This window comes from Oncorhynchus mykiss, chromosome 19 (assembly GCF_057628025.1).
Source record: "Oncorhynchus mykiss isolate SJ-2025 chromosome 19, ASM5762802v1, whole genome shotgun sequence".
NCBI lineage: Eukaryota > Metazoa > Chordata > Actinopteri > Salmoniformes > Salmonidae > Oncorhynchus > Oncorhynchus mykiss.
The window spans coordinates 20362174-20386882 of NC_143040.1; the positions used below are offsets into that span (position 1 = coordinate 20362174).

The 24709-nt window shown below is 46.4% G+C and overlaps 1 protein-coding gene across 10 annotated transcripts in view; it reads right to left on the reverse strand.

The window, feature by feature from the left end:
- LOC110497375 (lipopolysaccharide-responsive and beige-like anchor protein) overlaps nt 1-24709 on the reverse strand; it is a 319123-nt gene that overhangs the window by 160310 nt on the left and 134104 nt on the right. For all 10 annotated transcript variants that reach the window (XM_090210434.1, XM_090210433.1, XM_036954299.2 and 7 more), the window contains exon 37: nt 13268-13434. In XM_090210434.1, the coding sequence (XP_090066560.1) occupies nt 13268-13434 (167 nt within the window). The remainder of the gene's footprint in view (nt 1-13267; nt 13435-24709) is intronic.

Here is a 24709-nt window from a genome sequence, read left to right on the forward strand (position 1 = left end):
AACGATAGTCATCCATCAAGATCCAATCAGACCCCGCCAAACAGGAGCAGGATGCGTCGCCCAAGCACTTCCCAAGCTCTTAAATACTATTTGCGTTGCCTTTGCAATTTTTTTTTTTTTGGGGGGGGGGGGGGGGGGACGACGATATTAAAAACAGTGAAACATCAAGGATTTCCAGGCTAGATCATTTGCACCCTCTGAAATGAACTTGAACTGGTGAATAATGTGTGTGAGTGAGTGAGTGAGTATTAATATTACTGTGTGGGAAGGGGGATCACTTTGGCTAGAGATTATGCAAATGATCCTCTATGACCTTTATCATTAGAAGCCGTACGTAGAGCAGCAACATGTATTTCATACATCACACACAGAGCACTTTGCTGAGGACAAACAGTCATTTATAACTTCAGACGGGACTCATTCGGGTACAGTCAGTGAGATTGCATATACGCAGAGGAGGTGGGATTTCTCCCCTTGCTTTTTTTTCTTCTCATTAATGCAAAGGGGCCCCATTGGCAGCCCCTCAAATCGCTCAAACGTTGCCTCTATCGCCGAGATCATTTCTTTTGATTTGCATAAACCATGAGTTGATAAGAATCTGAGAGGGGATAGGTTGAGGATTTGTCATACATATGACTGTGGCGCCAGAGAACCCCTTCCTCTTTGTCAAATGGTGTCAGCGGTGGGAGCTAGTCACAGCGCCAGCTCCAAATTAAAACGAGGGGTCAAACGCCTTGCTATGGAAATGGCCATGATTAAAGCTCACCTTAAGCCGTAAGTGAGGTTCTACAGTACCCGTGCATTAATGCATGTCCTTCCTAGTCAAATGAGGTGTACTACACACTGCTATTGAAATGGTGTGTATGTTAATTCAGCCTTCCTAATGTCGCTGTAATGTTGTTTATGTGTTTGACAAAGGTAGCTTCAGGGTCACAGAGGAGGCTATCGCCTCCATCTATACTCCTAAACGACTTTCATCGTGATGGGATTTCACTCCTTCTTTTTTGTTCATGACAGGATCAGACCATTTAATTTGCTCATTTTGAATATGATTTTGAATTCCCTGCTACAGTTGACCAATCCCTGATTGGATACGGGAATGGAAAGGTATCAGAAATAAAACAGTGAAGAATACGCCAAACAGTTTAGATCAAAACCTGGAATCCATATCAAAACAAAAAGGTTACGCCAAACAGTTTAGATCAAAACCTGGAATCCATATCAAAACAAAATGGTTACGCCAAACAGTTTAGATCAAAACCTGGAATCCATATCAAAACAAAAAGGTTACGCCAAACAGTTTAGATCAAAACCTGGAATCCATTTCAAAACAAAAAGGTTACGCCAAACAGTTTAGATCAAAACCTGGAATCCATATCAAAACAAAAAGGTTACGCCAAACCATAACAGGGATAAGTGTTTTTACAGATGCTACATGTAAGTACTATGCCATTTGACCACATTAACACACCTGAGGAATTAACAGAGAGGAACTTCAAAGCTGCAGGTCTTTCAGATCACATGACTAAGTTCACGGCACCTGACTACAATAAGCACGCTGATATCCTTCACACATCTACCACTCCTCCATGTAATTACTACTCTAATTCCTTATGAGCACAGAACAAAAACTAAACAAGAGAAAGAGAGAAAGAAAGAGAAATATAATATTGCCTCTTCATAACATCACTGGGCTCGCTACGATCAAAGCACTCCCATGGGGTGGCCATGCATGAGGCTGCAGACATAGTGCAACACGCACACACAAATGCTCAAAATGAAAAATGGAAATACGGTCCTAATTACCGATGGGCGCAGTATCACGCGCTCCCCAATTAGCAGCAATTAAGCTCAGTGTAAATTCTGCGACAAAGGGTCTGGAAATTACACCCTAATTATACTCTTCCTCCAGGGGAGGTGCTGAGATTTAGAGGAGAGGCCTGGGTGTAAAAGAGGGGGGGGGGATATTAACCAAATTTTGGTTTGTTTGTTAGGAAACCACCCTGTGTTTTTACCTGTTGAAATACGTTTCAAAAGAAGTGTATTGTGCTATTTTACAGAGAGAACATATTCTTATGCCACCGACTAGAATATGTACAAATATATCTACAATTCACAATAAATCTTCATTACCCACAACAATGTGTCCAAAGTCAAACAAACCATATTAAAACACCAATGTCACCTTCAAAAACACAACAAAAATGATATATGCGGTCACCAAGTCTGTGTTTTTGGATAAAGCATCATATTTTCTTAGTTTTGACAACATGCACACATCTGTCACTGCTGGTAGGTAATGAGGACATCCATATCCACTGCAGCATTATTGCATAATTCAGCCATTACCGGAGGTATCCTCATAATCAGATGACCTCTACCCTTCAGGGCTGAACTTGAACGTCCTGACAAATCTAAACGGGCACAGAATGGCTCTGAACACAACCACGACCACATAGAAGACTGCGCAAAGGCCCAAGGTCGTCTGGGATTGGGGAAATGCTTGGGGGGGGGGGGGGGGTGGTTCGGGGTCCACGGGGTCTGTCAATCTTAAAGTTACCATTTACAACATCAAGTCAAGACAGGATCATTTATAGCTCGACACAAATTTATCGAAAAGGACTGCTAGAGTGAAAGCACAATTTCTAACAAAAAAAATGAACATTTCATTAAATTATTATTATTCTTCTTATCAGTGGCGATTTTAGCATGTAAATCTTGGTGAGGCAACAAACAAAAAGTGGGATGCATGACAGCAAAGCCACTACATAATACTACACAATACGTTAAATGCACATTAATGAGCAAGCTAGGACGGACATAGTCAATATAACTATTTGTTCAGCACTTTTGAAATGTACAGCGATAGAATTCAGAACATGGGCCGTTCTTACAGTGCACTGTACACCAAGTCAGAACCGTAGGATAAATAAAGGGGGCATATAAGCAGACAATGAAAGCTCATTCAATATTCAATGATTACATTTATCTAAAACAGGCTATAGGCTACATGTGCTCCACCAAGTTAGAACAGTAGGTGAAATTAACAGGTGAAAATAGACCAAATTATTAGGGTGAGGCACATGGGCTACTAACAGCTTACTTTCCAACATACACTTTATTACAGTATAAATATCTCCCTGGCATATTACAACATTTATGCAGCAGCATACAATACATTTTTGGACTCAACTTGTTGTGCTGTGCTCACTTGAACAAGAATGTGGCGGTCCTTCGTGGGAAAATTTTGTCAAACTGTCATCAAAGTCTCTGGATTTATGGTGCTTTCAAGAACACAGGGAACTCGGAGAAAAAAAAGTGACATCAGTGATCTTCGGGTCGTAGCTCTAGAAAGAGGCCCGAGTTCCCGATTTACAATTCAGTTTGTTTTTCCAGAGTTCCCAGTTGTCTTGAAAATATTCAGAGTTAACAGCTGTTTTAAGTGCGGCACAAATTAAGCTTCATTGACAGCATGGCCAATGTTGAATGTTTATCATTTTAAACTAGGAAAATAGACACTTAATCTTAGACTTGGGACCACACAGCCACTCCACTGAATAGCAGGCTAATGATTGCTTTGCAATGCTTGCAGTTAGCCACTGATTCCTTCCAAACCACTCATTGTTGAATTTGCGATTTCCAACGTGTTGTGTAATGTTAATGCCCAATGGCCGATGAGCACTGATACGTTTCATCTTTAATTTCTCTTCATGTGACAAGGATGAAAAAGGATTTGCCAGTAGATTGTCGACATGATTCATGATGATGACTGCTAGCTAAGATTTTGAAAGTATGATGTTGACATGATCCATCCAATCAAAGCTACCGTAGATATGTGATTTGACGTCATTTTATCTGCGGCCAATGACCTCGAGCCCTCTTGGATGGGCCCTTCAATGTAACTATGGCAGCACCCAATCGGCTTGAATTTGAGCAAAAAATGTGGGGCTCAAAACAGGGGTTGCCACTGATTATTATAATATAATTTCCCAGTTAATCTATTTCCCAGGGTTTTGAGGCGGACATGGCTGGGTGACAGACACAAGACACAGTGATGTCCCCTACCCTCTCTGTATTCTAATCTAGCGTTGTCGCCTCCTCTCAATGTGTTAGTATGATGCTGGGCTGTGCATCATGCCCTCCTCTCAATGCGTTAGTGTGATGCTGGGCTGTGCATCGTGCCCTCCTCTCAATGTGTTAGTGTGATGCTGGGCTGTGACAGGCTCATCTAGCACGGCTGTCTGGTGTATTCATGAGGCCCTCCTCTCTCTCCATCACACAGCAATGCCCATTATACAGCACTTATGGTACAATGGCTGCGTGCATGCCGCCTAATCATGTCAAGTGCTGCACTTCATGGGCTTGGAGAAGAGAGAGAGCGAGAGAGAGCGCGAGAGAGAGCGAGAGAGAGCGAGAGCGCGAGAGAGAGAGCACGAGAGAGAGAGAGAGCGCGAGAGAGAGAGCGCGAGAGAGAGAGCGCGAGAGAGAGAGCGCGAGAGAGAGAGCGCGAGAGAGAGAGCGCGAGAGAGAGAGCGCGAGAGAGATAGCGCGAGAGAGAGAGCGCGAGAGAGAGAGCGCAAGAGAGAGAGCGCGAGAGAGAGAGCACAAGAGAGAGAGCACAAGAGAGAGCGCGAGAGAGAGCGCGAGAGAGAGCGCGAGAGAGAGCGCGAGAGAGCGAGAGAGAGAGAGCAAGCGAGAGAGAGAGAGCAAGCGAGAGAGAGAGAGAAAGCGAGAGAGAGAGAGAAAGCGAGAGAGAGAGCAAGCGAGAGAGAGAGCAAGCGAGAGAGAGAGCAAGCGAGAGAGAGAGCAAGCGAGAGAGAGAGAGCAAGCGAGAGAGAGAGAGCAAGCGAGAGAGAGAGAGAGAGCAAGCGAGAGAGAGAGAGAGAGCAAGCGAGAGAGAGCGAGAGCGAGAGAGCAAGAGCGAGAGAGCGCACGAGTGAGGGGGGGGGGGGGGGGGGTTGAGGCTTGATGGTGCTGGGTGATCACCCTGTGGTTGCCAAGGTAGTGGATGGATACTTTGTCAGTGGACTGGGTTGATATGGTGGAAAACAACTACATGAATACTGCCGCTACTCACACATTTTTAAAGAGTGCCACTGCTGGCCTTAATGACTCCCTGATCAAAAAGAAAGGTTAAACAAAGAAAAATGATGAAAGTAGGAGAAAAATGATGTAATAGTTACATTATTTCAAACATTTTAGACTCCCTCACCATAATCAGCTCTCCTATAGGTGGCTCTGGTCTGGAGCGAGAGAAGGAGAGAGAGAGACGATCAAGTAAATCCAGGGAAATAATAAAAGCTGAAGGTCCCTGAGTAAAGGATGGATCCCCTCCATCTCCCTCCATTCTCTGCAACATCACGCCAGTATTTCATGTGCCCTTTTCTGCTTTCGCTGCAGAACAAAGCCGCTGGATGCCAGAGATAAAATGCGGATTTTTTGGTAAATGGCGAAAGTGTGGAAATAAATGACCAGCTGTGGCCTGAGTGTAATTACAGTGGCTGGGAGAGCAGCGATCTATCACGAGACCCAAGAGAGGGGGTGACACACACAGTGCCATGGGGTTAGTCAAAGGAGATAACTAACTAACTACTGGACCCTGAACAATCGATACTCCCCAGATATTGCATCCTAGGAGAAGGGAGAGAGGAAAAGAACGTAAAAACTTCCCCAATGGCTTTTTATTGAGATATTGATCAGGGCCCTCTAATCAGGACCTTGCTGGGCCAAGGCCAGATACTTTCTTAAGGGTATATGGAACGGATAAATCTGGAGAGTTTCTACACTACATAAAGGAGGCTGAGCTCTGAGGCTCTAGACGGTGGGATGTAATAGGTCTTTCTGGAGAGGAAGGAAGAGAGGGGAGGGGGTTCACACTGTATAACAGGGATTCATTACAGAGCTGAGGAGGAAGAGGAGGAGGGAGATGAGGAGCAGGGAGAGGAGGAGGAATAAGAGGGAGAAGGAGGAGAAAGAGGATGAGGAATAAGAGGGAGAGGAGGAGGCGGTAGAGGAGTAATAGGAAAAAGAGGGAGATGAGGAGGAGTAAGAGGGAGAGGAGGAGGAATAAGAGGGAAATGAGGAGGAGTAAGAGGGAGAGGAGGAGGAATAAGAAGGAGGGAGAAGGAGGAATAAGAAGGAGAGAGAAGGAGGAAGAGGAGAAGGGAGGGAAAGGAGGAGGAATAAGAGGGAGAGGGGGAGGATTAAGAGGGAGAGGAGGAGGAGGGAGAGGAGGAATAGGAGGGAGAGGAGGAATAAGAGGGAGAGGATGAGGAATAAGAGGGAGATGAGGAGGGAGAGGAGGAGGTTGCAAAGGAGGATGGAGAGGAGGAGGAGGATGGAGAGGAGGAGGATGAGGGAGAGCAGGATGAGGAGGGAGAGGAGGATGATGATGGAGAGCAGGATGAGGAGGGAGAGGAGGAGGAGGATGGAGAGCAGGATGAGGAGGGAGAGGAGGAGGAGGATGGAGAGCAGGATGAGGAGGGACAGGAGTGTAGAGAGGGAGAGGAGTGTAGAGAGGGAGAGGAGTGTAGAGAGGTAGAGGAGTGTAGAGAGGTAGAGGAGTGTAGAGAGGGAGAGGAGGATGAGAGGGAGAGGAGGATGAGAGGGAGAGGAGGATGAGAGGGAGAGGAGGTGGAGAGGGAGAGGAGGATGGAGAGGGAGAGGGGGATGAGAGGGAGAGGAGGATAGAGAGGGAGAGGAGGATGGAGAGGGAGAGGAGGATGGAGAGGGAGAGGGGGATGGAGAGGGAGAGGGGGATGAGAGGAAGAGGGGGATGAGAGGGAAAGGGGGATGAGAGGGAAAGGAGGATGGAGAGGAGGATAAAAGGGAGAGGAGGATGAAAGGGAGACGAGGATGAGAGGGAATGGGGGAGGTGGATGGAGAGGGAGAGGAGGATGGAGATGAGAGGGAGAGGGGGATGAGAGGGAGAGGGGGATGAGAGGGAGAGGGGGATGGAGAGGGAGAGGGGGATGGAGAGGGAGAGGGGGATGGAGAGGGGGATAGAGAGGAGGCTGGAGAGGAGGATGGAGAGGGGGATGGAGAGGGGGATGGAGAGGAGGATGGAGAGGGGGATGGAGAGGGGGATGGAGAGGGAGAGGAGAGGGAGAGGGAGAGGAGAGGGAGATGAGAGGGAGAGGAGGTAAGATCAGTGTACTTCAGGAGACACACCTGCAAAATAAACTGTTTTCTACACTAAACACTGAAGATTGAATTCACCCAAATCACTCCTAAATACCTGTCTCAGAACAGAACTAATAGCCACATTATCCTGTACTAAATCCCTTAAACCTTTGATCCCTAAAGAGTGAGAGCATCAGTTTCATTCCTCGATCCTGCGATGAGGCTTGTTTAACCGTTAGCCGTCCATGGTAAGTAACATATGGACAGCATCAACCGTTAATACGTTCCACCATGACACGTTGTTACTATTTCTTACAAGCCCAGCCACTGTACTGTAAACACAGTTAGAAGCAAATGTTATCATTAGGGCGTATTCTAATTCCTATCCATAACCCTTGACATCACGCCTGCACGGTAGGGCCGTGCAGAACAGATACGCATCATTTTATATAATGTATGGAATGTTGGCCTGTCAAACTTTAACATGCTCCTCTCTGGAGATTTGGAGAACGGGAGAACATCTCTCCTCCTACATGTCACCACATAAAAAATAAAATAATAATAATAATCCCAGACACGCGGCGTGATGAACGAGGCCGAGGGTTTCACTTTAAATCCGTTTAAGGCTCGCCGCTCCAGATTTCCCCTCCCGATAGCGACCGTCTCATTTACTAAAGATGAGCATCATTGACGTCTCGGCTTTCTTCTAAACCCTCGTTGTTTACAGTAAAAACTGTTTACGGCTTAAAACCGACTGCAGATGGATGTCCGGGGCAGCACCTTCGCTCAACTCTAACTTTCTCCTGGGGCTAATTGATTTTGGAGTAGGCCTCGGACAGAGCTAAGCCTAAAGAAAACAACGATCAATTCAGCTAGGAGAGAGAACGGAAGGCGGATGTTGTAGAGTAGCGCCGTTGTCCGACAGCTGTGCTAGCTCTGCACGGCATGCTGGGTCTGGGTCAGCATGCATGTTTGTATCACGGGCCCTCCAGTGTTTATAAGCAAAGCAAAAAACATTAACACCATTGAAGTCACCGCAGCTAAAGATGCTAACAAACGCTGGAAATGCAGTGGTAGGTCTCAGAGCATGTTGTTTCATTGTGACCGCGTAACTAAATTGTAAGCCATTACAAAAGCACTTAAGTGCTAAAAAGGTCATTCATTGTCTTATTGGCCTACCGCCCTGATACAATCACCATAACATTTCCACACAGATTATAATCCTACCGTGACATTTTATTCAAACTAATTCAATAGAACGTCCAGCTTTTTGCCAGCCTTGACAACAATGATGTACTGCTATGGATTATGAGACGTATACAACAGATAGGTATCAGGATTAGGGTAGATTTAAAATCCTGGTCTGGTGTTTATTCTAGTCCCTGAACTCTGCTATGGGAAACTGATCAACAGATAGGACCGAGGGCCTCTGAGTTTTACAGAACACAAACAAGCACTTGAGAACATGCTCTGCACCTTCTCCAGGCAAACATTACAGATGACTCATCGTGTGTGTGTGTGTGTGTGTGTGTCTTCCCAGACATCCTGGGATAAACATTGATGATCTAGGTCCTGATTGTAACAATCCTCATTGACAGGCCAGTGTCCCAACTTCCTCATTCAGTTTCTCCCTTAAACAATCTCAGCCCAGCTGCACTGTACGACCCATTAACATTCAATACGAATCAACGATGCAGCTGGACGGACCTGGAAAATGTATCATAGTGTATGTAGAGCAAGTCAATCAGCTATAGGCTGTATACGTTTCCATGGGAATTGTGACCTATTTTTCCTGTCAATGAAGGAGGCTCACCGTGTGTTGTGTTTGAGTGTGTGTGGCTCTCTCTCTCTCTGTGTGTGCATGCGTGTGCGTAATCAAGGACTGATGATTGGCTGAAATTTGTCTGTGGCAAATGCCAAGGTTATTATTTATTCATTTTATGACTGGTAGACAATGCAAGACAGAGGTACGTATGCGCGTGTGTGTGTGTGTGTGTGTATGCGTGGTGTGTGGGTGTGTTGGGCTGGAGAAGAGCAGGGGTTAGTGGAGTGTATACAGGTCCTTTGTTTCTGTAGGATGCGTGCTACAGACTCACTCTGGAGGAGTGTGTTATGTTGTATTCTACGAACAGTGAGACTCAGGGTGCATTCCAAATTGCACTCTTTTCCCTAATAATACACTAATCAGCCAGAGCTCTATAATAAAATAAAATAAAATTTAAAAACACCATTTACAAAATTACACAAAATAATAAAACCGGATCAATCTTCCTTAGATGGGTAACAAATCCCCTTCTCAGGTTCAACAATAGCACAATGGCTATGGTGTGTTGTACACAAAGGAAACTGGTCGATTGTCCCCATATAGAATTAGTAGATGAGAGAACAGCATCAACCCCATCTTCCTGTCAGAGTAAAGCCTAGAATTCTTCTATTTCACCCTGATGGTTCTGGTGGAGCAATGACATACTACAAGATAAAACAGTGATGCTAATATTGACAGTTTGTCCATTACAGGTCAGCTAACTGTCCTGGGAACAGTTACAAAGCTGTTAGTTTCCATCTCACAAGGCCGGATCGATGCAGAGGCATACTGTTTCAATTTTGCCAGAATTGATTTTTTCTGTAACACCCCAACCCCGGAGCATTCATCTTTCTGAAGGAAGGGAAGATTTGATTTACTGAAGAAAAATTGGAGTGCGCATCACAAAGATTTTTTTTTGCCGGGGGGCGAGAGAGCGTGACACACAACAAAGATGGATGTCCCTACGGCTGGGAAGGCTCTAGCCTACGGCTGTTCCATTACAACACGGTGGAGAAGGATGAGCTGCTTAAAGGGAGGGAGGTAGAACAAATTAAAAGAGAAAGGGGGAGAGGGAGAGGGAGAGAGAAAGGAAGGGAGAGGGTTGGAGAGTTAGAGGGAGATAGAGGGGAAAGGGAGATGAGGAAGAGATTGATTAAGAGGAGGAGAAACAGAGGTGGTGCAACTTCAAACATCCCCTAATGTCCAATAATCATCACCATGTTACACATTTGGCAGAAAACACAACACTAACTACTACTCTAAACCTGAACTTGTACTCTCTCTCCCCTCAAACACTGTGCTTTCCCTCCCACACTCTCTCCCCCTCCCACACTCTCTCCCCCTCCCACATTGTACCTCCTCAGTGCAGCTACAGTACCTTCTCCTCTCCTCATTTCTCCCTTATTTTTTCTCCCCTGCCTTCTCTCTGCTATACCTTCTCTCTGCTATACCTTCTCTCTGCAATACCTTCTCTCTCTTCTCCCTCCTCCCCAGCATCCAGAATGAATTTCCATGGTACATTAGTCAGCTTATTAGGATGTAATGAAGGAGGGCGTTGAGGAAAGGGGAGTGTGTCCTCCGAGACATCGCTCTACCGGTCTCCATCATCTACCTCTCATCTCTCTCTCTGTCCTCATCTCTCTCCCTCTCTCTGTCCGGCCACTTTGCCGGGTGTCATATACATGAAAGATGACTTGTCTCCTGACCCAAATAAACACCAACACCGTCGGGCCGCTCACTCGCTCCAGAAAAAAAAATGAGGAAAGTAATGAGTGCTGCCAGTCGCTTCATCTGTGGCCACCTCAGAGCTGGTTATTCACGTTGTGTCTGTGGTCTTGGATCAGGCTGCTGGCGTGTTGTACACCAGAGTCTCCAGAGGATGTGACTGTAATGTAAGGATGAACAGGTAGCATTCTCTGTCTGTCTGTCCTGTCCCTCAGTGCACGTAATGACATGTGTGTGTGTGTGTGTGTGTGTGTGCACGCCAATGACGGCCAAGGGCAGATCTCAGAACAGAAAATAAGGGTTACTTCCCTTTGTTGGAGGGAGACTCCCCCGAGACGTTCCAGTACAATGGAGAGAGAGGCGGAGGAATAAAGGAGTGAGAGAGAGAGAAAGAGAGAGAGAGAAGGAAATAGCAGAGGGAGAGAGAGAAAAGAAAAGAAAAGAGAGAGAGAGGAGAGAAAATGAGAAGAGAGAAAACCACCTAACACCTCACGTCTCCAGGGGCCAGGGCTGGTGTAAGCTGGATATTAAGACACAAATTGCATTCAGGCGGGTCACGGCGTGTCAGATGATATTAGATGCCTGCCGTGAGGAAAACAACAATTCCCATCAGCCTGTTCTGTGAGAAAAATAATATTTTCATTTTCGGCCCCTTTATTGAATAGAAACTTTGGGGAATAGGTCTTTATAGGAGCTCGTGAAGGTCGTGATCATGGCTGCATGTAGCCTTTGTTGCTCCCAGATTTCATTTTCACCACCGCTGATAGAAAAGACGTGTGTGGGTCCTCGCTCACACCCTCACTTGTTTGCTGTAATGTTGCAGCACCCACATGTTTTAGTCTGAGTGCGTGCGTGTCCGTCTCTCTGTGTTGTGTGCGTGTGACTGTGTGTGAACAGTCTGTATCGTATCCATTGCTCCCTTTCTCTGTGTTTTCTGTGGCGCTAGCACCCCCCCTTACACCTCCCCCCACATACTGCTGCCTGCATGGGGTCCCCGTCCCAGAGCTGCGCCACCTGACCTTCTCGGTAATTGACCCAAAATATTGATGCAATGGCACAAGTCTGATTGTGATTTATTAAAAGCTTGGGCCCGGCTACCAGGCCCGGTGCCAGACACTCCCTGCTCCCAGCCTGGCCCATCGGCAGCCATTAGGAAAACCATCAATACTGTAGCAGCACAATAACACAATGAAAGAAAGGCACGGTAATGGGGAAGGGAGAGTCTCTCTGGGCTGCGGAGGTGCATAGCAAATAGCTTGGCCTTGTTGTGTGAATATACAGAGAGAGGAAGAGAGAGAGAGAGAGAGAGAGAGAGAGAGAGAGAGAGAGAGAGAGAGAGAGAGGAGAGCGCAAGAGAGAAAGAGAGAGAGAGAAAGAGAGGAGAGAGAGAGAGAGGAGAGAGAGAGAGAGAGAGAGAGAGAGAGAGAAAGAAAGAGAGGAGAGAGAGAGAGAGCGGGAGAAAGAGAGAGAGAGAGAAAGAGAGAGGAGAGAGAGAGAGCGGGAGAAAGAGAGAGAGAGAGAAAGAGAGAGAGAGAGAAAGAGAGAGAGGGAGAAAGAGAGAAGAGTGTGTATATTTAATATTGCCTCTCCATAACATCACTGGGCTCGCTAAGATCAAAGCATAGAGAAGGAGAGAAAGAAGAGAAGGAGAGAGAAAGATAGGGAGAGAAAGAAAGATACTCATGGGAGGCAAAAATCTAAGAGACCAGAGAATAAAATCAAAAAAATGTGGGGAAAGGAGAGAGAGAGAGAGAGAGAGAGAGAGAGAGAGAGGGAGAGAGAGAGACCCCCTGAGCCCCTGTTGTAAGAGAAACCGCAAACTGAGCTCACACACAGACGAGTCTCAGGAGAGTCAATTCAGACTAACAAGAGGGAACCAACTGACCAACAGCAGGCTGACTCTCCAACCATTATATACTGTACCCAACCTGCCAGCACACAAACAGCACAGGCCATCATTAGGGAATACCCCCATTGACTTCTAACAGGCCTGTTTTGTTGAAACCAACATTGAGCTTTCTAAGCTTTTCTATAGTTTTAATGGCTGGAGGGTTTGTTTAAATCTCTTTCATCTCTGTCCAAAGTCAGTGTATCATGCATCCCATGCCTCAGCGTTTGTACCGGTGCGGACCTAACTCAATCACTAACTCCCAGGAGGGAGGCTGGGAGATGATGAGAACACAGTCATTACAGTGGTCTTAATGGATGTGTTGTACTCTAAGGAAAGCTACGGCTCATTTAAAAGTCAGGTGTATCCTCTTTTTTTTACCATTACCAATACCAATGTTCTTATTATGTGAAGTTTTGGCAGGAAGTTAGGACACTGGGGAAAAAAAACAGCAAAATCAGACCATTTCCCCAATACATTGCTTCATTTGAATTGGTATGTTTGTATGGAGATTGGAACAGAGTCGCAGTACTTTAGACTGAACATGTGATGGTGCTGAGTGGAACCTGATGAAGGTGCAACTAGAATGAAGACCAAAAACAGATCATGTGATTAGTTGAATGAGGTGTGTTAGTGCTGGGCGGGAACGAAAGCCCGCACCCCCAATAGAGCTCCAGGAACAGTTGGAGAAGCCCTGCTCTAGACTGTAGAACTACGTAGACCTTTACCTGAAGGCAGAGCTTCCCCAGGCACCGTGTTTGTCCGTCAGGATGTTGACGATCTTCTGGATGAGCTGGGTGGCTGTCACGTGGTCGCGGTACTTGGCCGCTCGGATCAGGTGGTCGCACATCTTCTCCTCATCACGCTTCTCAGCCGAGTACTGGGCACAGTGGGACTGGGGGTCACAGACAAAACGTGACAACAGGTCAACTTCTCTGTCAAAAACACAATGACGTAAGCATCATTACAAATGAATTGTGTGTGCAGTGCTCAATACAACCTCCTTTATAGTACATTTAAAGAGAAATCCAGGAGGTATGTATTCTGAACAGAAAACTGGCATACACATAGTATGCGACTTCATATTGTATGTATGGAACTAGCATGTATTCTGGGGAAAATGGTATAGGCTACTACACACCATGTAAAACAACATAATGTAAGGCTCTAGCAGCTGTGTGTGTGTGTAGAAACGCTACCTTGAGTAAAACCAAATCAAAATCTGGGGTCATTTTCTGGCCCTTATGTCACGTTGATTAATAACAGCGGACATTATAGTTACTAATGCCTCCAGGGCTCCGAATCACGAAGCAGAGGTTCATTTTTCTCTGTCTGAGTGTGTTATCAGAAATGGCCTTTGAACTCAGAGTAGATGGTATATACAATAACACCTATACTGAGGGGAAAAAACAGCCAGACTTGAAATGTTCCACTTCAGTGCTAAGATAAAATGAGCTAAATATAAAGCCGAGTTAAACTGTAAAATAAAGTAATATATATAACTGACTGGAAACATTTGAGTACACTAACAGCCGTTAGCCACGTAGTGTAGAAATACAAGCAACAAAGAAATGAGGAATACACGCTACTATCATGTACAGTACCTCAGGCAAAAGTCCCGGCCATATTACTGTGATTTCAGTGCATCCATTGGATACTGAAACGTAACAGCATCAATACCAGCAACTCTTAATGCAATTCCCAATGCTCAAATGAAAAGAACCTAAAAGGCAGCCCATTGGTGGAGAACACACACATACATCCCCGGCTCTACAAATGCTACCTGCCTCACCAGTTACCTTAGCAACCAGTAAACACACTAAAGTGCTTGATAATGATTGGTCCTCCTCTCCAATTGGAACGGTGACTTCTCATACCTGACAGGAAATCTATAGGTCTGGATCACATTCCGGAAGGCTATTCTGGAGGGGCTATTGGGCCCTAATTATCAATCTACGTCTCTTTGTGGGGCATTAGAGTGGTCCTTGACCTTAAAGCATGATGGCCCAACATGTGCGTGCGTGTGCATGTGCGTGCGTGCGTGTGCATGTGTGTGTTTGTGTGTGTGTGGAAAGCAAGAAGAGCAGTAAAGGGAGGACAGGGAGAGGGAATGGTGCTGAATGTGTGAAACGTATGTTATCCCCCTGGAACAGACGACCGACCGCGTGTCTATACTTTACGCCGGGACAGAACTAGAAACGTTCTTTCCAGCCGGTCTTCACGTGTGACTTCTGTGTCACTAATCAGCAGTGCTGCAGCTCAAACACATCATCGTAAACACGCTGGTCATTCACCGCGGACCCAAACACCTAGTCCCCCATAGTGACGTGTGCTTTTCTAACGGGCCCGGCGGCGAGGGGAAGTAGTTTCACTGAGCGACTCCCCTCTGAAATAACAAGCAAACAGCTGAACACATAACAGGCCCATTAATACTAGGCCTCCATTTGGGGGTAAAACGATGTGGAAAAGACATGTCAGAGTGTAGAGTCTGGGGGTCGTTCCACTGCTCTGAAATCGTCATACAGAGGATATTAGACTACTAGGGTCTGGTTGGTTCTTACATACTCAGCCTACTAGCTCTAGATGACTACATAAAAACCTACCTCCATCCTCTACTCTTCCAATAGGCTGACAGAACAAAGGGCACTGAGTGAGTCAGGGAACACTTTTCAACACATCACCCCTCTGCTAATTTCAAAGTGAGCGGGAGGGAATAGTAAAATAACATGAACGGCCTAGTGCCATTAGAAACCAGAGGAGGCCCCCTTTACCACGGTGGAAACGGCACATGAAGGGTCTATCCTGATACTGACTGAGAGAAACGGATCATCAGGATCAATGTCTCGTCTACCTGGTAGCCAGATTCAGACATCAAGATCAATGTCTAGTCTACCTGGTAGCCAGATTCAGACATCAGGATCAATGTCTAGTCTCCCTGGTAGCCAGATTCAGACATCAGGATCAATGTCTAGTCTACCTGGTAGCCAGATTCAGACATCAGGATCAATGTCTAGTCTCCCTGGTAGCCAGATTCAGACATCAGGATCAATGTCTAGTCTACCTGGTAGCCAGATTCAAACGAGGAAGTCAGAATTCAGAGGTAAAATGCACAAGACAGGCTTTTGGAGAGCGAGCGAGCAGGTGAGGAAGCTGTGTGTGTGTGTGTGTGTGTGTGTGTGTGTGTGTGAGGACGGCGTGACGTGAGACCTTATGACTTGAGACAGTGTAATCATGGGCAGCACCTTCCATTACATGAGCTGGCTGACAGGGTCGGAGGGTGACGGGCGCTGGCGCCTACTCTGGTGGAAAAAGGTGCCCGGAGAAGACAGACTGATAATGGGTTGGCATTAATCGAGTAAATTACATGGAGATGTGTCTCGGACAATTCACGCAAAGCTCAAGTCAATAACCAGAGAAACGTCTGTGTAATTTAGAAAGGAAACAGGCCTAACCACTGGCTAAATTACACTAGGATAATGATATGAGAAGACAACATGAAAAATCACACACACACACGAGGGTCAGGCATTCCAGCACATCTCACAGATACAAATCCACTGACTCAACTGCATGAGTGCAATTCAAAAGGCCAGAACATATGGCATAGGTTTCTGCGTCTAGAATAATACGCTGTCAACCCCCCTCTAAATGCTGTAGTTGTTGTCACGCTCTCCCATCAGGGCCTGAGGGGTTCACCAGTATAATGAGGGTGTGAGTGGGGATACAGGCCTCATTACCAGATATAAAGCCTGTGTTTATCACTTACAGTGAGTGACAAAGCCGAGGACCTTGAAATGTTTCTGTGCCACACTGTCTCAGCCTTCAAGGCGCTTGTTTCATGACATCACAAAGCGCTCAAGGTTCTGCTGGAGAAACGGGCGACGACACACACACACGACAGTGGGATCTTATTAAAGCAATGCTTGATGTGTACTCTCTGCCTTGACATTGTGTGGTGCAGTAGAGAAGCCAGCTAGAGACACACAGAGGGGTCGGCTATCGCTTCGTTGTCTTGCTCTCCTCTTCCAATTTTCTCACGTCCGCCGACAAGCCGTCCCCAGAGGGTCTCATTTAAAGTGGGGAAACTGTCCGCCCGGGGTGCGTGTCCTTGTCGTGTTCTGAGAGGGAATGCAAATATTCCTAGGAATAAGGAATTCCTTACAGAACGACGGGAGGAGGGGTTACTAGACAAAAGAGAGATGCTGAAACAATTGGTTTCTGAAGAAGATTCCCCCTCGCACTTGATCTCTTGCCCTCAAGTTTAAAACGGCCACATAAAACACCATCAGGTTAACTCAGACAAAGAGTTGGGGGGGGGGGGGGGGGGGGGGGTGTAGAAAGACCAAGGAGAAAAATGAAGGCCTAAAAGCACAACGGCGAACAAAAGTCATCGAATGTCGACGTCTGACAGCCACTTCAATTCTGAAATGATGCCCTTGTCACGCCGCGCGCGCAGAGTATTGATTTTTCCTGCTGAGGAAAAAAAATTCTCTCATCCAGCCAAACAGATCCCAGAGGCATGCATCGTCCCGATAGTGGCCATCAAGGTTAACGCAGGCGCAACACTTATCAAAGTATCTCTCTCATCCCTCTCTCCTGTCCCTCGCCTGTGGCTGCTGTGGGTTTTTAATGGACTGGTCACAATGCCTAGTTGGCAGGACTCTTCATCTCTCCTCCCAGCGGCATCCTCTCCTCTCTTTCACTCTCTCGCTCTTCTCGTTCCATCTCCCATTCTCTCTCACCCCCCCCCCCCTTCCCTCCCTGCTCAAACCAGCAGCTGTGTCAACCCCCGCTCCAATCAGTAGCTACCATTAGTCTAAGCTGGGCTGAGGGTTCCATCCACTCTGACTCCAGAAGCACTCCAAGGTCGCGCCAGCACGTGACGAATCACACCTGTTAACTGTCCTCTCCGGGGTGAAAAATAGTCAAATGAAGGCAGAGGCGCTGCAGATGAAAAATAATCCACTTCTTCTGGAACGCTGGCTAGCGCTCGGCTAGTTGTCTGGATGCAGAGTAATGATTCCTAACAGAAGAGATAACAATAGGAACGCACCAAGGACATGCCCTTTCTTCTTTTAGTGCTGTACATTTAACACATTTAACTCCACATCAGGATTGTGTCTGCCTTAAAAATACATTCAATTGCACTTGAGAATCTGCTTATTCCACATATTTATTTTGATGAATACACAGCCTTATTCAATACTATACCACATAATTATCCTTTCCAAGAATTCCTCTCCAACTCCTCAGTAAAATGAAATCAATAAAATGATGTCCCTCTATGGGATAACAAAGATAGTAGGCAAGGCAAGAGCCCTACTCCAGAGACTAAAGTGTCAGTTTGCATGTAGTAAAGGGGACTAGGGAGTCGGGAGGAGGTGATCGTATATGTGCTATTCACAGCTCTGGGTCAGCTGGGCAAAGATAATGATGTGAGGAGCGGTGCAAGAGGCATCACCTAGGGACTTAATTACACACAGAGAAGAGCCAGACACTGGGATACTAGTCTCTCTCCCCCTCTCTCCTGGGTAAGTACTCTCTCTCTCCCCCTCTCCCGGGTAAGTTCTTTCTCTCTGAGGGTAGAGGTAGACAGAGATATAGAACACTGCTGGGTAAGTACTCTCTCTGAGGGTAGAGGTAGACAGAGATATAGAATACTGCTGGGTAGGTACTCTCTCTCTCAGGGTAGAGGTAGACAGAGATATAGAATATTGCTGGGTAAGTACTCTCTCTGAGGGTAGAGGTAGACAAGAGATATAGAATACTGCTGGGTAAGTACTCTCTCTCTGAGTGTAGAGGTAGACAGATACAGAATACTGCTGGGTAAGTACTCTCTCTCTCTCTCTCTGAGGGTAGAGGTAGACAGAGATATAGAATACTGCTGGGTAGGTACTCTCTCTCTCAGGGTAGAGGTAGACAGAGATATAGAATATTGCTGGGTAAGTACTCTCTCTGAGGGTAGAGGTAGACAGAGATATAGAATACTGCTGGGTAAGTACTCTCTGAGGGTAGAGGTAGACAGAGATATAGAATACTGCTGGGTAAGTACTCTCTCTCTGAGGGTAGAGGTAGACAGAGATATAGAATATTGCTGGGTAAGTACTCTCTGAGGGTAGATGTAGACAGAGATATAGAATCCTGCTGGGTAAGTACTCTCTGAGGGTAGAGGTAGACAGAGATATAGAATACTGCTGGGTAAGTACTCTCTCTCTGAGGGTAGAGGTAGACAGAGATATAGAATATTGCTGGGTAAGTACTCTCTGAGGGTAGAGGTTGACAGAGATATATAATACTGCTGGGTAAGTACTCTCTCTGAGGGTAGAGGTTGACAGAGATATATAATACTGCTGGGTAAGTACTCTCTCTCTCAGGGTAGAGGTAGACAGATATATAGAATACTGCTGGGTAAGTACTCTCTCTCTGAGGGTAGAGGTAGACAGAGATATAGAATACTGCTGGGTAAGTACTCTCTCTCTGAGGGTAGAGGTAGACAGAGATATATAATACTGCTGGGTAAGTACTCTCTCTCTCAGGGTAGAGGTAGACAGATATATAGAATACTGCTGGGTAAGTACTCTCTCTCTGAGGGTAGAGGTAGACAGAGATATAGAATATTGCTGGGTAAGTACTCTCTGAGGGTAGAGGTTGACAGAGATATATAATACTGCTGGGTAAGTACTCTCTCTCTCAGGGTAGAGGTAGACAGAGATATAGAATACTGCTGGGTAAGTACTCTCTCTCTGAGGGTAGAGGTAGACAGAGATATAGAATACTGCTGGGTAAGTATTAGAGGTCGACCGATTAATCGGAATGGGCGATTAATTAGGTCCGATTTCAAGTTTTCATTACAATCGTAATCGGCCTTTTTGGATTATGGCCGATTACAGTGCACTCTACGAGGAGACTGCGTGGCAGGCTGACTACCTGTTACGCAAATGCAGTAAGCCAAGGTAAGGTGCTAGCTAGCATTAAAGCTATCTTATAACAAACATTCCATCTTAACATAATCACAAGTTAACTACACATGGTTGATGATATTACTAGTTTATCTAGCGTGTCCTGCGTTGCATATAATCGATGCGGTGCCTGTTAATTTGTCATTGAATCACAGCCTACTTCGCCAAACGGGTGATTGAAGCACTGTCGTTGCACCAATGTGTACCTAACCATTGACATCAATGCCTTTCTTAAAATCAATACAGGTAGGCAGAGATTTAGAATACTGCTGGGTAGTTGAATCTACTTGCATTATCCTGTCGTAATATACGAATTAAACTACTGAATCCACAAACGAATCCCACTAATAAAAGCTAACAAGCCTCCCCGGCATTACCCAGAGGGTCTCTCCAGCACCATAGTGAGATGGCTGTTCTCCCAGCTCTATAGCTGTCGTCTATAAACCACGCTGTGACCACCTTATGACAGGTGAAGACTGTCGGTCAGAGAGGCGAGTGTTGTGTGTTGATACGTTGTAAACAATGTGTCAGATGGTGGCACCTGACGCCTGGCGGGCTACAGCCAGAGTGGTGACCTGCAGGGGGCTCTTCTAGACGGTATGGGAGATTGGGGTCACAACCTATCCTCTGACATTGAAACAGTTTGTTGTGGAATTCTCTCAAACTGAAACAGATGGTTTATAGACCTATGAAGATAACCATATTTGGTCCAAGCACCCTATAAACGGCAGTGTTTGTTCTTGACCAGAACAGAGCTTTCTTCCTTTACAGCAGGTTACATTATAGTACTGAAACATAGGCTGTTGGCTTTGTTTTTTGTGTTATAAATAGCAAAAATGTTTAACCATCAGGTTCATTTTGTTTCACTTCAAAATGTAAATTGTGTCGCCCTCCGTTCCATGGCGTTTCAAACGTTAAGAGTGCAGTCAATTATTTGTGTGTGTCCTGTCCATGGCTGTGATCTGTGAGGAAGAGTAAGCTCAGTGCACTGTGTGGGGGCGTTGTGCTAACGACGCTGTCGTGATGGAATATAATGAGCATCAGCTCAATGTTAATGTCATTAACTCTGAGGCGAGAGGAGAAGAGAGGGATCGCCTTACAAGCCAGACAGTGGGGGACAATGACGCTAAGTCGCTAATTACGGCGATATCGCTAGCTGGATCTCCCGGCTTTTATAGCATCTAGAGAGAGAGTCAATTCAATTAGTCGTATATTACAGCGGCTGGGGGATGAATCAACGACTGGGTATGGGGGGGGGGGGGGGAAGAAAGTCAGAGAGAGAAAGAAGGAGAGGCGGTTAAAAGAAAAGACCTGGGTCTTCCTCACTCTTAAAGAACCAACCGTGGGGTATAAATAAAGAAAGAGTGAGATAAAATAAATGATCTGGGTCTTCCGTATCTCTGACCTCCTCTGCTCTCGTGGCCCTGCAACCCACCACATTTCATCCTTAATGAAAGGATGCTGTAAAAAAACTACACTCTCTCTCATCGCAGTAGGAGGGCCGTGGCCATGCGATCTGCAGATCTCTTCCAAGTTAAGGATCCCATTAGATAGAGAACACTAAAAGGTAATTGGATTTCCCCCTCCAGTTATCTTCATCTCTGTCACCCTCAACCCGCTATAATAACTTACTCTCCAGGCCAAAGATAACTCAATTCAGAGAGAGAGAGAGAGAGAGATGGAGAGATGGAGAGAGAGAGAGAGAGAGAGAGAGAGAGAGAGAGAGACAGAGAGAGAGAGAGAGAGAAAGAGGGATGGAGGGGGAGAGAGAGAGAGAGAGAGAGAGAGAGAGAAAAAAGAGAGGGATGGAGGGTGAGAGAGAGACAGAGAGAAAGAAAGAGGGATGGGGGAGAGGGAGAGAGAGAGAGAGCATATGTTACGAGTCTCCAAAGCAAAGGGTGTCTAAATCACGTGGCTCCTCTATCACACCCTTCCCGTGGATATGAACTCTGACAGGGAGCAAACATAAATTTGTTTTTATCTATTGAATAATTCACTTTCCTGGTGGCTGCCGTTTCCTTCGCGGTCCGTGTCTGTAGTGGTAGAGAGCCACTGCCAAAGGACCTAGTCCCAGACCCCTGCCAGGGTGGAGAAGGACTACTCTGTTCCCCAAGTGATAGTCAACAGGAAAGACACCAAAGGTGCAATTCATTTCAGCTGTAAGATTCTTTAAAACAGTGAAGAGAATGGCAGTCAGGGCACAACCAAATCACCTACTTTATGCACTCGGCCACACCCCAACATGTTTCTATTTCTGTCCTCCAACAGCAAACCTGAGAAGCAGGTGAACAAACACTGATTTAAAAAAAAATAATAATAATTGATGACAGCGAAGAAAACTGTTTTCCCCTGGGGCATGTTTCATTGAGGCTGTTATTTTTATGGTGGCGGTGCAAAATGAAACCATGAAACCGATGGCTCGAGGAGGGCTCAAGCCAGAGCCGGAATGGAGGAAAATCAATACGGCAATATCAGTGGTTGCACTTATCAGGGCCTCACTTCTTCCAGAGGTCACAGAGGAGCGGCTACATTTAAGTGGGGAATTCAATTGTGAAACATAGATTTGGCCCTAGCTATGGTGGGTATCTGATTAAAGTTGATTGGCTATACTGTAGGGGGTGAGGGGAGAGAACAGAGAGAGAATACTAAGCAACAGTCTTGAACAAAGAGAGTTAACAGTTGGCTACGGTGGTGAGTGGGTATCTGATTACAGTTGATTGGGCTGAGAGGAAGGATGGTGTGGTTGGACACAAATACAACAAAGAGTTGTAACACTCTGTGCGATATGTGGGTTGCGTAGTGAAATAGGTCCCTGCACACAGTGCTTGGGACAGAGAATCCCAATCCAATGGCTTTCACATAAGAAACAAACAAAACAAAACAGATGTGGTACATATGTACCCAATACTACATCTATTAAGGGTTAATGAGTGGATTCACACCCATTTACAAGAACACAAATACTATCTCCCTAACAGAATAGAATGAGATTTCAGCCTGTTAAAACTTATTCTTTCTCCACCACTGTGGTTTTACTGGAGACAACCGGGGACTGTAGCTACTAAATAATACAGGAACAGGAAACAATGATGTCCTTGGCTGTCTTTGAGGCCCGTCAGACACATCCTCATTCTGTAACTCAACGGTACTGTCAAAGACTACCCCACACACACACACACAAGTAACCAGAAAAACAACTGGGCCTGCTTGGAAGACGATGGAGAGAAAACGGAGACACTAACTAGGCCCTCTTGTAGGATGATGTGGGAAAAATAGGTCCAATGTAACGACACAATGTGTTCCTTTTGCTTTCATTACAGTATATCGGAGTAGGATCCAGTCTAAGGATGTTTCCTCCTGTAGGACTCCTCAGTGCCAGAGGGAGACAGATGATAGGATGAGAGGGACTAGTGATGCGGACAGGAACATCAGCTACACTACGTGGGCCAATTAGATAGAATTGGAGAGCTGGGGACAGCCCCTGGTGTGTGTGTGTGTGTGTGTGTGTGTGTTTCCATCGGTGCAGACATATCCTGGCCCTCGCTCGGCTGAGAGAACATAACATGGCCTAATCATGGTGAGTTTGAGGGAGGAAATGGGGAGTGATGGGGACACGGACTCAGACACCACTCCTGTTCATAACCTCAGGGCAGAGTGAGGTAGAGGCTAGTTTGTGAGCCCTGTGCTGTGTTCTTATGGAACTGCCAACTGTCTGCTGTGCCTCAGGCCCCTCCTCCTCTCCACACCTCTATCTTGCTGTTGTTCACACAGCTGTCTGACACACATATACACACCACACACACACACACACACACACACACACACACACACTCGCCCTGTGTGTGGAGTGTTAGCCTCGCCAAATAGGTTGTGAGTGTCAAGCGTCAGAAATCTGCATAAACACCCGGGTCTGCCTGCCCCGCTATAACGATGATTGGACGACTGGTCGAGTCAGAACACACCTCCCGAGGAAATGATTGACAGGGTGAGGCCGTTGGGTGGAAAGGAGGTGGACAGTGTGTACTGCTGTTGCCAGTCAGATAGATATGCCGACTCTACTAGGGTATGCATCCCAAATCACACCATATTCCCTCTATGGGCCCTGGTCAAAAGTAGTGCACTAAATAGGGAATAGGGTGCTATTTGGGACACAAGCTAGAAGAACATGGGAGCAAACATTCAAACGAACCGAGGCAACCAACCAACCTGAAGCAAACCATCGACATTCTTTCCTTTCCACCCCCTCAACAGTTTGCTTTAAACAGTCATGAGGGCTTTTTTCATTCTGTAGGAGAGACCCTGCCTTGAACCTTAAAGAAAGCAGAACATTTTACAACTACGGTAAGGGGGCGAGTGAGGGTGGAGGGACGGGGGGGTTGAGACAGTCGGCCCTTCAGACCAGCAGTTCTGTGGGCTGTCTGCAGGTTTAAGTACTGCCAGGGTCTTGAGAAAGGAGGGGGAATGAAGGGAGTGATGGAGGGGAGGATGCTGTATTCCTGTCACTGTGGAAATACTCCCCCAGCGGGACTATAACAGACAGGCTCTCAGCAGGGCAGGAAATGATTCAGAGAGATCAGGACTGAGACAGAGAAGGAGAGAGGGATGAAGGAGGAGGGTGGAGGGGAGGATGCTGTATTCCTGTCACTGTGGAAATACTCCCCCAGCGGGACTATAACAGACAGGCTCTCAGCAGGGCAGGAAATGATTCAGAGAGATCAGGACTGAGACAGAGGAGAGAGGGATGAAGGAGGAGGGTGGAGGGGAGGATGCTGTATTCCTGTCACTGTGGAAATACTCCCCCAGCGGGACTATAACAGACAGGCTCTCAGCAGGGCAGGAAATGATTCAGAGAGATCAGGACTGAGACAGAGAAGGAGAGAGGGATGAAGGAGGAGGGTGGAGGGGAGGATGCTGTATTCCTGTCACTGTGGAAATACTCCCCCAGCGGGACTATAACAGACAGGCTCTCAGCAGGGCAGGAAATGATTCAGAGAGATCAGGACTGAGACAGAGAAGGAGAGAGGGATGAAAGAGGAGGGTGGAGGGGAGGATGCTGTATTCCTGTCACTGTGGAAATACTCCCCCAGCGGGACTATAACAGACAGGCTCTCAGCAGGGCAGGAAATGATTCAGAGAGATCAGGACTGAGACAGAGGAAAGAGGGATAAAGGAGGAGGGTGGAGGGGAGGATGCTGTATTCCTGTCACTGTG